General features: G+C 40.7%; 1 protein-coding gene across 1 annotated transcript; it reads left to right on the top strand.

Moving 5' to 3' along the window:
- The first annotated feature begins 1,741 nt into the window (after positions 1-1,741).
- Positions 1,742-11,242, top strand: LOC105222492 (probable cytochrome P450 313b1). Its single transcript, XM_049447190.1, has 7 exons — positions 1,742-2,189; positions 4,666-4,863; positions 5,186-5,374; positions 5,482-5,551; positions 7,934-8,060; positions 8,238-8,549; positions 10,338-11,242. The coding sequence occupies exons 1-7, from the start codon at positions 2,030-2,032 to the stop codon at positions 10,986-10,988; spliced, it is 1,707 nt and encodes a 568-aa protein (XP_049303147.1). The 5' UTR covers positions 1,742-2,029; the 3' UTR covers positions 10,989-11,242.
- Positions 11,243-12,428: the final 1,186 nt, after the last annotated feature.

The raw sequence follows: 12,428 nt of genomic DNA on the forward strand, positions 1-12,428 counted from the left end.
GTATTTTATTGCTTCCTCCATGTGCCCCGTAGTATATTTTTCTAAGCAGTCAGCTCGCACGCAAAACTCAGCCATTGAAATCTGCAGACCATATTTTGAAAAACCGCATGCACACATACACTCATACACATTTGGTGGCTGAAAAATAATTGACATCTCGTGCGAAGCGACGCCAAAGCGAAACAAAACCGCTAGGCTGCGCATACAAAGCACTGCATTAGCGCGTGAATACGTGAGTAATTAGCACTCAGCATTTGCACGTACAAATTATGACAAGTACAGTAAAAAAGCGACATTTTATGCGCACATACGTACATACTTGTATATACGAGGTGTAATTGATAAATAACAAGACCGACACTCGAATATATTTCAACTTCGAGATACTCTTACATATATACCTATATATATAGTTACTCGATTTCAGATGAAGGGAATTCAGCCTTCTAAGGGGCAAGATGTTATAGAAAATTCTGCTATTAGTTCTTGCGTTAAGAAGTGCCGATCGGCGAGTGTACAGTTAGAGCTCCTATAACTATTAAAAGGTAAACTTCAGCTCACTAGATCTTTTACGATTTACTCTGGGACAAAAGGATCTTTAAAGCGATTTCCGAGCTCATTTGAGGCGCAATCATACAGTAGTGAAACGCCACAGACTAGTGAAGCTTCTACACAGTCCCATTCGAGAATTAGTAAGAATGAAGTACCTGACTTCTCAAGCTTATCACACAATAGTGAACCACAAAAAGCCAGCGAGGCTCCTACCCGTTCGGCATCCAGTAAGAATGAAGTACCGGACTTCGCAGCCCATCAGCATTGCAGTTTCCTGCAATTCCACTGTGGCCACGCAACAAAACCTGTAAAATCATGAAGCAACTCGTTGCCTGAGATAAGGAATCGAAACAGCCTTTCACAAGTCTTGAATGTATGGTTAGAGAGCTCACGGCTAATATCAGCACTATCAGAGTGAATAGTGGTCATTTTGAATGAGATCACGGAGCAGTAGATCTACTACTACCTTAGTGACAGCCACTTCCACTTGAATTTCAATCAATTTTCTTACGATATTTACCATTGTTATCTCAGTGGCTAGCACTGAATACTTGGAGCCTCTTCTCCTTTTCAATTCTCATATTCAATAACTATACCTAGTATGCACTTATTTGATAAATTGCGCTTCCTAAATGCATTTCAAACGCAAATGCTGAGTGCCAAAAATTGCTGTGTGACCAACACTTGACCGTCGAAATGGAACACATATGGCTCGTCAACACTGCTTCCTGAAGAGCAAATACATTTATGCGATGGCGACTCTTTTAGCGACACTCAGTAAACAAGTTGTTTTTTCATCTCTAACTTTTGAATGAAATGAATTGATGAACAACGTCAACAAAAACGATAAACAAAAACCGCGCCGCAACGCAACCTCACGAACCTGACCACGAAGTTACGCAAAACGCTTAACCGAAAGGTAAACAAAAGGCAAGCGGCAACAATCAATTTGTTTGCACATTCAATTCTCAGCTGCCGAAATGTGGGCGCACGAGTAATGACCGAGCTAAGCTGACAATTAACAGTTCGTCATGGCGATTTGTTGGGCGGCGTTAAGCCAAACGGCATGTCTACTGCACGCACATAGCGCTCCAGCTCTTTCTAGCCGTTGTTGTATTTGTAGATATATTTTCCAATGTACGCAATTCATTTCGATTCTCAATTTGCAGTGCTGAAAGCAGAAAATGACACCTTTAGACCGTGAAACGCCGTAGTTGGCGGACGCTTTGGTAGTTGACGGGAAACAGTCGCTTCAAACGGTTTGGCGTACGCACACACGAAGTCGTAATACTCGGTGACTGATAAAAGCAGTGCGAATTCTGCGTATTTGTTTCGTTACGGTTTCTAATTTTTACAAATCGACAATTCACCAGAAATTACAGGTGCAAAATCCCATCTGATTACCGCAGACACCTCGCAGCCCGACAACGCTGCCACCCACCACCAGCGCATCGGCTTTCATACGCATTTTCTTGCAATGGACAATGTTGTCTGCTACGCTTTGGCCACGTGGCTGCTCTTGTTGTGGATTTACTTTTTGTGGTCACGTAGACGCTTTTATCGTGTGGCCTGGCAGTTGCCCGGACCTGTGGGTTTACCATTCATTGGTCTGGGATTGCAAATGATGCATCCGGAGAGTAAGTATAGTAGGTCTTAAGCGGCGTCATAAAAATTAAGTAAAATAAATCTGTCGTCTAATATAAAGGAGCTTTGCTAAGCAGTCTAAATGAAAAATTGTCCTTTTCTCACCATCGTAAGCAACGGTTCCGCACGGTCCTTTTTAGTCTAAGTTATTGAATTGTTAAATATTATCCTGAACCTGATGATCGACACAAAAAATCAGCAATTTTTCAAAACTATTCAGGAAGTTCGTTGAAGCAGAATTATTTGGAGAGCAAAGACGGTTTAAGACCTTCTATTTTTTACCGGTAAGACACCGCTTTCCGAGTTAACAAGAGCGCGTTACAATTTGGTGCCAATTACCAATACCAAGTGCAGCCACGTCCTTCTCCACCTAATCTCTCCAACGGAGTGGAGATTTTCTTTCGACGGGTACTGAGTCGAATACTCTCAGAGCTGGAATGTTTTCTTCAATTCGGACGACATGACCTAGCCAGCGTAGCCGCTCTCTCTTATCGTTCCATCGAATGCGACGACAGTTTGTTTGAATTATTTTCTCCAGCAGTAGATTGAAGAAGTCTTACGATTGGTAGTGATCTTATCTGAAACCTCGTTTGGTTTCGAACGGCTCGGTGAGATCCTTCCCGATCCTAACTGAGCTTTTGGTATTGCCCAACGCCAGTTTACACAGTCGAATGAGTTTTGCGGGAATACCAAATTCAGACATAGCGACATAAAGGCAGCTCCTCTTCGTACATTCAAAAGACAGACCTAGTAAAAAGAAATTGATTATTTTTTTGATAGAAAGGCTTTTGTAACGTTTCGCTTGCATAAGTGCCATCAGAATACTATATGGCGTTATAATGATTTGGTAATTTTTAAAATGTCATGTAAACATAGTTTCGATTGATAGTTACTAGTGATGTAGAGTGAGCAACTTACAACAACGACAAGCCAAAACGGTCGTGGTCGAAGAACGGTGAGCCTTAAACGGTAACCAAGCCAGCTTCAACCGTCTGGAAGCTTTGTTATATGTTAGATCATCTAAGGCGAAACTCTTAATTCGGACTACCACTGTCAACAATTGAAGTGACTGAAGGAAAAAGTAGCGGTTCGCCAGGTTTTCTTGAGCTTATTTAAGTCCGGAGCACGAACCAACTGATCTCTACTTTTCCTGTCTATGGCGTACGATTTTACTGAAGAAAAATTCGCCTCAAGAGAAGTTTGAAAAATCTAATTGCAGTCTTTGCCAGTAAAGACGAAGATTTCTATTAGAGTAGCTAATAAAATCTTCAAATTAACGCAAATTTGAACATTGTATTCTTATACGTTATTCACCCAACGGTTGCTTGCTTACCACCTAAAACTAAAGAGATAGATGATCAGGGCGAGGAATTCCAAATCGCCGAGTCTTTCGAAATTAATTGCTATATTTGCTCTACCCCATACTCACAAACATGTCAATTTACACGAAATGACTTATGTTACTTCGTGTAATTGCGTTCTTTGATATTAACTAATCATTAATTAAAATTCGGTTTTCGCTTGACTTGCCTTTAATGAGCCTTTATTGTGTGTTCAATGTTGCAAATAACAAAAATAATTTACCTTTATAATATTGTAGTAGTTTATAGAAGAAAAGCAGATTCAGTTAGGATAATGTATAAATTGTATTTACTTTGACTCAAAACGTTTTTCTCGGAGCGGTTATTTGTGTTAGCTGAATAGCTAGAAGTTGCCCGGAGCAAAATCAGGCAAATACGGTGGTTGTGATAGTGGTTGAAAATTTGGCGAAAAACTCACTAAGAATTAATGCAGTAGGTGACGATGCATTATCGTGCATTATGGTGCCGAACCCAAGAGTTTTCGGCTCATGATTCCGGCCTCTTTTTACGAATAGATTCGCGCAAACGACGCTTAGCACTCAAAAAGAATTCCATTTTAACAGATTGGCCTGTCGGAAGAAATTCAGAATGCATCACACCTCGATAATCGAAGAAAACTGTCAACACAACCTTGAGTTTTGACCTGCCTTGACGTTGTTTTTTTGGTTTCGACTCCCTTTTGCCACGATATTTTGCCGACTGATCGTCTGTTTCTTGATAGAAAGCATAGATCCAAGGCTCATCACCAGTAGTTATACTTTTCATGACAATCTGGTAGTCGAAAAGCATTGTTTCACAGACGTAAACGCGAAGCTTTCGAAAAAATTTTTTAAAATAGTTTTCACTGATCCTTACGATCAGTTAAGACGAGGTCTTCATATCTCACTTAGGAAATGCGCTTGCTAAATTAAGGGAAAGTTGAGAATAATACAACCTTTCACAAACCTACTATAGAGTATCGTATATGAACATATGTTTATATAATATTTTTTCCAAGAAATTATTAAATTATTAAAACCTATTTTCATACTCACCCACAATTTTACCATAAATAAATGCGCTCTATATTGTCGTTCTTGTTTTTGTGCATCTTTACGGTTATTTTCAGCTTTCTTGCAGTATATGGAACACACATCGAAACGATATACGACACCATTTATTTCATGGATGGGCACAAGTTGTTTTCTTTACGTTAATGACCCGGAAACAGTGGAAACGATTTTCAATTCACCGCACTGCACGAACAAAGGCGAACTCTATCGTTTTCTGGCTGCAGCAATTGGCGACGGGCTCTTCACGTCCAGCTGTGAGTACAAATAAATAAGACATTTACCCACATACACACACACACACATACTCGCATACAGATTTGCACGTACTAAGTTGAACTAATGGCTAGACCGTGACAACACTTAGCCTCTGACGCACGCCTCGGTACATAAACACCCACAAACTTTTCGGCCATTTTAACTATTATTTGTAAAATTGATTTGGGTCAGTCGAAGAATGTGTCAAAGTCATGTTCATAATGACCCTCGATGCGACAGACGTAAATAATTGTGTATATATTTTTTGTTAAGTACTCACAAGTTGTTTTCCCCCAAGTCATTTTGCTCACTCTCTTTTAGCGCAACGCTGGAGCAAGCATCGCCGCCTCATCAATCCGGCTTTTAGCCGCCAAATTATCAACAACTTCCTGCCCATTTTCAATGCGGAAGCCGATGTGATGCTGAGCAAATTCACCGCTTTGGCCACGACCGGAACACAGTTGGAAATCTACGAGATGTTGAAACGTAACGTTTTGGAGGCAGCTTGTCGTAAGTGTCGTAATTATGAATAGCAGCTGTGCGGCAACGAAGCGTTTAATATGTTTTCTATTCTCGGTTCCTCATTTGTCTATTTAACTGTGAAATGAATTGCATAGAGACGACAATGGGTAAACGCATGAATTTCGAAAACGAAGGTTCGGCGCACATCTTCGAGGCCTACAATGGGTAAGCGTTAAAGAAAGATAAAAAAAAATAGAGTAGACTGTGTGAGTAAAATATGTAAAAACAAACTCTTTTGCGTGAGAAACGGAAAGCAAAGAACTAGTTAAACTAAATAGATATACGGACAAAGCCTTTAAGAGACGTGAATTAAGATTTGTAGTATTGTAGATTAATTTCCAATCCATTCTGCAACCTATTAATAATACTAATAATGGCTACCAAAAGCTTCGAACAGATTTTGAGCCGACAATCTGTGCAGATCTTTTGGCAATGCCGGACACTCATAGAGGAATTAAAGACTTGCTTTTCAGTTTGTTCCAGCAGGCCGACCATTTTAGATCCAAGAATGTTGTTGAAATGAGCGTTTTCTAAAAAATCTTGGATAATTTATGGCTTTCCTTTGAGAGTAATTCTATCTCGAACTCTTCTCGAACAACACCATCTTGGAGAAAGGTGTTTACAACGATGAGTTATTCGTTCTTTTTTTCGCTATTTGACGCTAATTGAAGACTCCAAATGTAGTCAGCTCCTTCTCCACCTGAACTTTCTAATGGAGGGAAGGTCTTCCTTTTCTTCTGCTTCATTCGGCAAGTACTGCGTCGAATACTCTCAGATCTAGAGTGTTTTCATCCATTCGGACGACATCTAGCCAGCGCAACCGCTGTCGCTTAATTTGCTGAACTACATATATCAATGTCCTCGTATCTCGTACAGTTCATCATTCCAACGACTGCAGTATTCGCTGTTGTCAATGTGCAAAGGACCATAAATCTTCCGCAGAACCTTCTCTCAAAAAGTCGAGCACGATTGTGACATCGCCGACTCATCAGATGTTGTCATCGTCCAGAGTTTGGTTTTTATTCGTCGAGAGAAGACTTTATTTTTCAATTGCCCACTCAGTTCAAAGTAGCACCTGTTGGCAAGAACTATTCTGCGTTGAATTTCGAGGCTGACATTGGTATTGGTGTTAATACTGGTTCAAAGATAGACGGAATTATCAACGAATTCGAAGTTATAACTCTCAACAGTGAAAAGGGTGCCAAGTGGCGGGTGCGACGACTATTTGTTTGATGGCAAGAGATATTTCCTCTTGCCCTCGCTCACTACCAAACTCATTTTCTTCGCAAATTGTGGCATTCCTCTTTTTGTGGATTGGGCAAAGTACTCTGATGTAAATTCTAATCGTCTGGCATACTTTCACCGACCATATTCTTCAAAGAAGTTGATGCATTCTTTTCACGAGCTCTTCCCCGCCATATTTGAATAGCTATGCTAGCAATCTATAGACCTCCGCTGCTTTATTGTTCTTCAGGAGGTTAATTGCTATTCGATCTTCTTCTTTGTCGGTCAGTAGAACGTTTGCTTCATCGTCATCGGGCTCGTCATCTCGAGATGTTATGTTTTCATTGCCATTCAGCAGGTTGGAGAAGGTTCCCTCCATAATTTTAGGATCCTCTGGGCATCAGTCACGAGATTACCTCTAGGGGGTTCTAAAAGGGTATGGTCTGGTCTTGAAACCTTCTGTTAATAGTCGCATCTTTTCTTAGACTTTTCGAGCATTACCCCTATCGGCCAGCTTGCTTGCCACTGCAACACGGCACTCATCATGGTACCAACTGCTCTTTTGCGCTTATACTGAGTTGCTGACACGTGCTGTCAGAGAAGAGAGAGTGCAAGTCGAGTAGAAAATCGTTCAACATTTTTTGAACTTCATTTTGATGCGGATTGTGGCTAGACGTTCATCCACCGGGGTGAGTACCAAGACTCGGCGACGAAGCCTTTCTCCCACCAGACCAGACATTCCACGTGTATGCCCTTAAATCGAAATCCTTAATACGTTTGCCATGATCGTCATGAAAAGGCGGGTCTCTTGTCCGAGTTGTTTCCTTTTCATTTAGGGCTTTGTTTATGTGGTGAGTACCAAACCCAGCGCACAACTCTGGGGAGGGATTGTTCGCCTTCTTACTTTAGCTCGCCTTCAAATGGATATTCTTTGGTTACCCAGAGGATACTTGCTCTAAGACCGGAAAAGTCGCAGATCCGCAGTTTCTGAGATCCCGCTCTGAAATCTTTTCTCCACAAGAAGCTAATCATTTGTTGGAACCGCCGTTAACGCAAAATATTCCACTTTGTCCCACAGTGCTTTTCATGTGCAACCGACAGCTTTGTCGTCTCAATTGTTTCACGCTATTCCGACTCATTTGCCAGTTGTGCTTTCAATGTCGTTTCAAAAGTTTCGCTTTTGTCTGCATTAAATGCCCACACATATACCATACACACACACCCACATGCAGTCGTTTTTCTTTAATTTTATTTCTTTTTCATCGCTTCCTTTCACTTAACACTTAACTATCCTCATATGTATGTATGTCCATATGTATGTAGCATAACCGAGGTGTGTGTGCGCCGCATGCTGTCGCCCTGGCTTTATCCGGATGTACTCTACCACCACTCGTCGCAGTTCGTGCGCCAACAGCAGGTCGTTCAAGTGCTCTTCAGCTTCATTGATAGTGTAAGTTATGCAGACACACACTCATACATATATAGAAACTATTCACACTCTCGCTCATTACTCGGCGGCTGCGTGGCAGTCTGCTCATCTCATCAACTGTTAAAGTGATTGTTCCTTTGACGCTTGCGGCTAATTTCTTTTAATTCCGTTTTTCTGCTTCCTCTCCTTTTTCCTCAGCTGCTGCAGCGCAAAAATAATAAATCAGTTGCAAATGGCATAGGACAACAACAAGCGCAACAACACGCATCAATGAGTATAAAGAAAAGTGAAAATTGCTCAGAGTCTGCTAATGAGAATGAGTGTAGAAGTGGGAGAAAGCATATAAGTGACAAAGTGGGTGTGGATGCAGTAACGGATGTGAATGCGGATGCTTCAGCGGCCATACGGAAGTCGAAAGCCATATTTGTGGAGCAAGTTCGTACGCATGTGGAGCAAGGTCAACTGTCATGGGAGGATGTACGCGCCGAGGCAAATGTCATCATAGCGGCAGTGAGTAGCAATATTAGCAGTAACTTTGGAGGTATTTTCTTTTGGTTCCTCTTTGGACTATAAGGATCAACCTTTCTTCATAATTTACACATATTGGGCATTACTCTAGGTTAGGTTATGTTAAGAGCTCGATCTTAACTGATCATAACACCCTTACAACTCGAAAAAGTTCATTGAGCTCAATACAAATTCGTTGATATGACCCAGTTTCGTCTCCTGGTTTGACGAAGAGCAGACTGGCGAGATGTTACAACCTCAGTGTTCCACCGCACCCTCATCTATACAACTTTGGCAACTAGCGCCAGACAAGTTTTTTAGCCTTACCGCATGAATGCACATGGGATAATGTAATGGCGCAAGATGAACTTTCCTAAGGGCAAGTGGTTCAGAAGATATCCGTTCTACTCTAGGCCAAAACGATCTTGCAGTTAACAGGACCGAGTCGTGGACCTGTTACCGTACCAGTGCAAGAACACAAGATGCCAATAGAGATCCAACTCGGTCCCGTTACAATGCAAGTAAGGTGAACAAGGTGAGAGGCCTTTGGCCAACTCATTGGTCTTGCAGTTAACAGCGATTCTGCTATGACCAGGCACTCAAACGAGTCTCATAATAAAGTGGCTTGATGCTATTTTTAGTGATAACAAACACTCTTGACTAGCTTTGAATGCACAGATGGTGAACCCAGCGCCAGTATTACTCTGCTGTCGGACGTGAATGCACACGTCTCTGAAAGGCTGCACTTCGTAGCAGTACATCTACCACCACCTTCACTTATGCCTTGAAGCTTTCTAGTCCTGCAACCTGAAGCTAAAATTAACGGAGAACTCCTTACAGAAAATCTACTGAAACCGGCTTCGGCCCATCCGTAAAAAAAACTCACTGCGCTTCAAGAATTTCGGGTCCTGCATATGTATTTCGGCAATGTCCACTAGTACTATGAGTAAAAGTACCACACCCTACGGGATGCTCCTGTTACCCTTTCGGGATGTCTTTACATTCCACTCCGTTCTATCCTAGAGAAGACTATATATGAAGTGTTAGAAGTTCCATTCTTCCTCAAGCTTTTCGAGGGCTTCAAGCACCTCCTCCGGCCGTACTTTGCTGAAGGCCCCCTCGATGTCCCGAAAGGTACCTAAAGCAAATTCCTTGTGCTCTCTCCAGCCATGACACTACATCGTACAAAGTGTTGTCCACCGACCTGCCTTTGATGTAAGCATGCTGGGACTTTAACAGTTAACCCCCTCAGTATTCTGCTCCGAATATACAGATCCATGAGTCTCTCCAACGCTTTCAACAAGGCCTGGCTAATGGACCTCGCCTCTGACATGAGAGCTCTTTCCGGACTTCTAAAAACGCAATTTTAACCAGTCTCCAGTCCTTCGGAACATGGCTTAATCTCACAAGGTATGAGTCACCAGCGCCGGGGACTTGAAAGGCTTTGGCTTAGTGGTTCTAAACGAAAAAACAGAGTACTCAATTGCAAGGCATATTCCGAGGCATATACACGAATCAGATTTGCTTCAGTTCCATAGAAACCATTTGGTCTTGAAACCAATAACACTTCTAAGCACGATACGTAGGAAGCTCACCGCGGCTAATGGTTCTACGTAGCCGAAGCGGACACGGATTTTTGCGGAGTAAAAAAACTATTTTTGGGAATATTTTATGCAGCTTCAACAACAATAATAACAGTCGTTGAGAAATTCCTCCAGTTTGATACTGTTAGTTTTTCATTTGATTCAAGTGACCTTCTCAATCTCTTTTTCCTTTATTTCTACTTTCTAGACGTTCGAAACCACTTCGACAGCGTTATACATCGTTTGCTTGTGTCTCGCCATGCATCCCGAATACCAAGAAAAACTGTACGACGAACTCAGCACAATCTTCCCAGAAAACGCATCGCCAGACGTAGACTATGAGCACCTGGAGCGTATGCCTTACACCGAGATGATTATCAACGAAGCGCTGCGACTCTACGCACCCGTACCGATGGTGCTACGTAGCGCAGCCGATGATTTTCGTCTACGCAACGGCGCACTTATACCGCGTGGCACACAAATCGGTATCGACATCTACAACATGCAACGCGATGAACGTATTTGGGGACCACATGCGAAACAATTCAAACCGGAAGCACACTTCGGACCGAATGCGACGAAGCGACATGCCTTCGCTTTTATACCCTTCACAAAAGGTTTACGCATGTGTATCGGTTATCGTTATGCGCTGATGCTGATGAAGGTGTTCGTGGCGAAGATATTCCGACAATACCGTTTAAAGACCGAAGCAACACTCGATCAGCTGATCGTCAAGGGTACCATATCGTTGAAATTGGCCGAATATCCGTTATGTCAGCTGGAGGCGCGCAGTAGTGGAGGCGTTAGGTTTATTATTAGGTTTTACGGAGAACGATTGGCATGTGGGTTCAATAAATAAAAGTAGGAAAGAGTGGCGAGGAGCGGAAAGCTTGAAGCTCTGCATGCCTTAGTTGAAAACAAAAATGTACAAATATGTTTGTTTTTTGGTTTTTTATTAATAATATTTATTTATTTTTAATCAAAATTGTTAAAATTGTTGTTATCCGTTATCTGTTTGTTTTTGTAATATTCACAAGCTGCTTTTCCTTACGGCTACTCCTACATTTGCGCTTAGCGTTTACTTTCTTACAATATATATATTTTTTAATTTTGGATTTTTCGTTTTTATTTTCTTATTTTTTTTTTATTTTCTTACTTATTTTGGTTCTTTGTGGACTTTTCTGCTTTAGTTCGAGTTCGTATGCGCCTAATGCACAACAATTGAGGCCCGTGAGTAAGTATTAGTGTGTGTGCACAATTTTCCAATGTGAATTGTTGTTGTAGATTAACTATTTGTAATTGATAATTTTTACTTTTAAGTTCAATAATTTTTTAATTAAATTTTGTTCGATATTTTGTCTGCTAATAACGACTATTTCGGTTAGTTTCACTACATTGATTGAAGGGATTTTATTTAATTCTCAATTTAATTTAAAGTTTTCTTCACTAACACTACTATTTTTTATTAATTTTGTTTAAAAAATAAAATTTAATGAAAAACAATTTTCGCTGGACTGAATTTCATTTTTTAAAGAAGTCAATTTTCCTACAGTTCGGTTAAGTGTTGAGTGAATTCGGGTATGTTTACGGTAGTTTGCTGATTTTGGGTATGTTTACGGTAGTTTGCGCTTAGATATTTCTTTATTAAAGTAAAAAAGTTTTCAAGCCTTTCCTGCAGCTTATTTATGACTATATGCTCACAACTGTACATAATATATTTTCTATAAAATTTTTTTTCTTTAAAAATACTGTATACATAATAACTTACCTAAGTGTCTTAACAAAATCTGTGGATGTAATGTTTTAGAAGAAAAGCTGAGAAGAGATAGAATAGAGAACAACAGAAAACACATCCCTCGAACCAATAAATCCACAGCTGCGGTGATGAAGCTTATGTTGCCGTTTTTATAAAAGCTTTTTATGCAACAAAAGTTCACAAGGTAAACCAAAAACAGGGTCTTTCTATTTATTGTTTATATCTGGTTAACCCTTCAGCTACCTAAAACCACGAAAAGATGTTTACGAGGCGCTAGAAAATCCCTTGAAAAAGTGTTCCCTTACAAGTTACTTAAAGATCGCTCTCTAAAATCCACTATTACGGTGATTCACTGAGGACTAGAAGCCTGTAGCATGCCTGTAATCATAACAGCTTGCATGAAAACCGTCTCCTGAATGAAATCTCGAATCCAGAATCTCTTTCGAGCACAAATAATGAATTTAAACACGAATTTATTCTCTTTCAAATAAAAAAGGCGCACACATAACCTTAAACTTTAAAAGCGTCTATTGAAAACATCCA

Source organism: Bactrocera dorsalis, chromosome 2 (genome assembly GCF_023373825.1).
Source record: "Bactrocera dorsalis isolate Fly_Bdor chromosome 2, ASM2337382v1, whole genome shotgun sequence".
Classification (NCBI taxonomy): domain Eukaryota; kingdom Metazoa; phylum Arthropoda; class Insecta; order Diptera; family Tephritidae; genus Bactrocera; species Bactrocera dorsalis.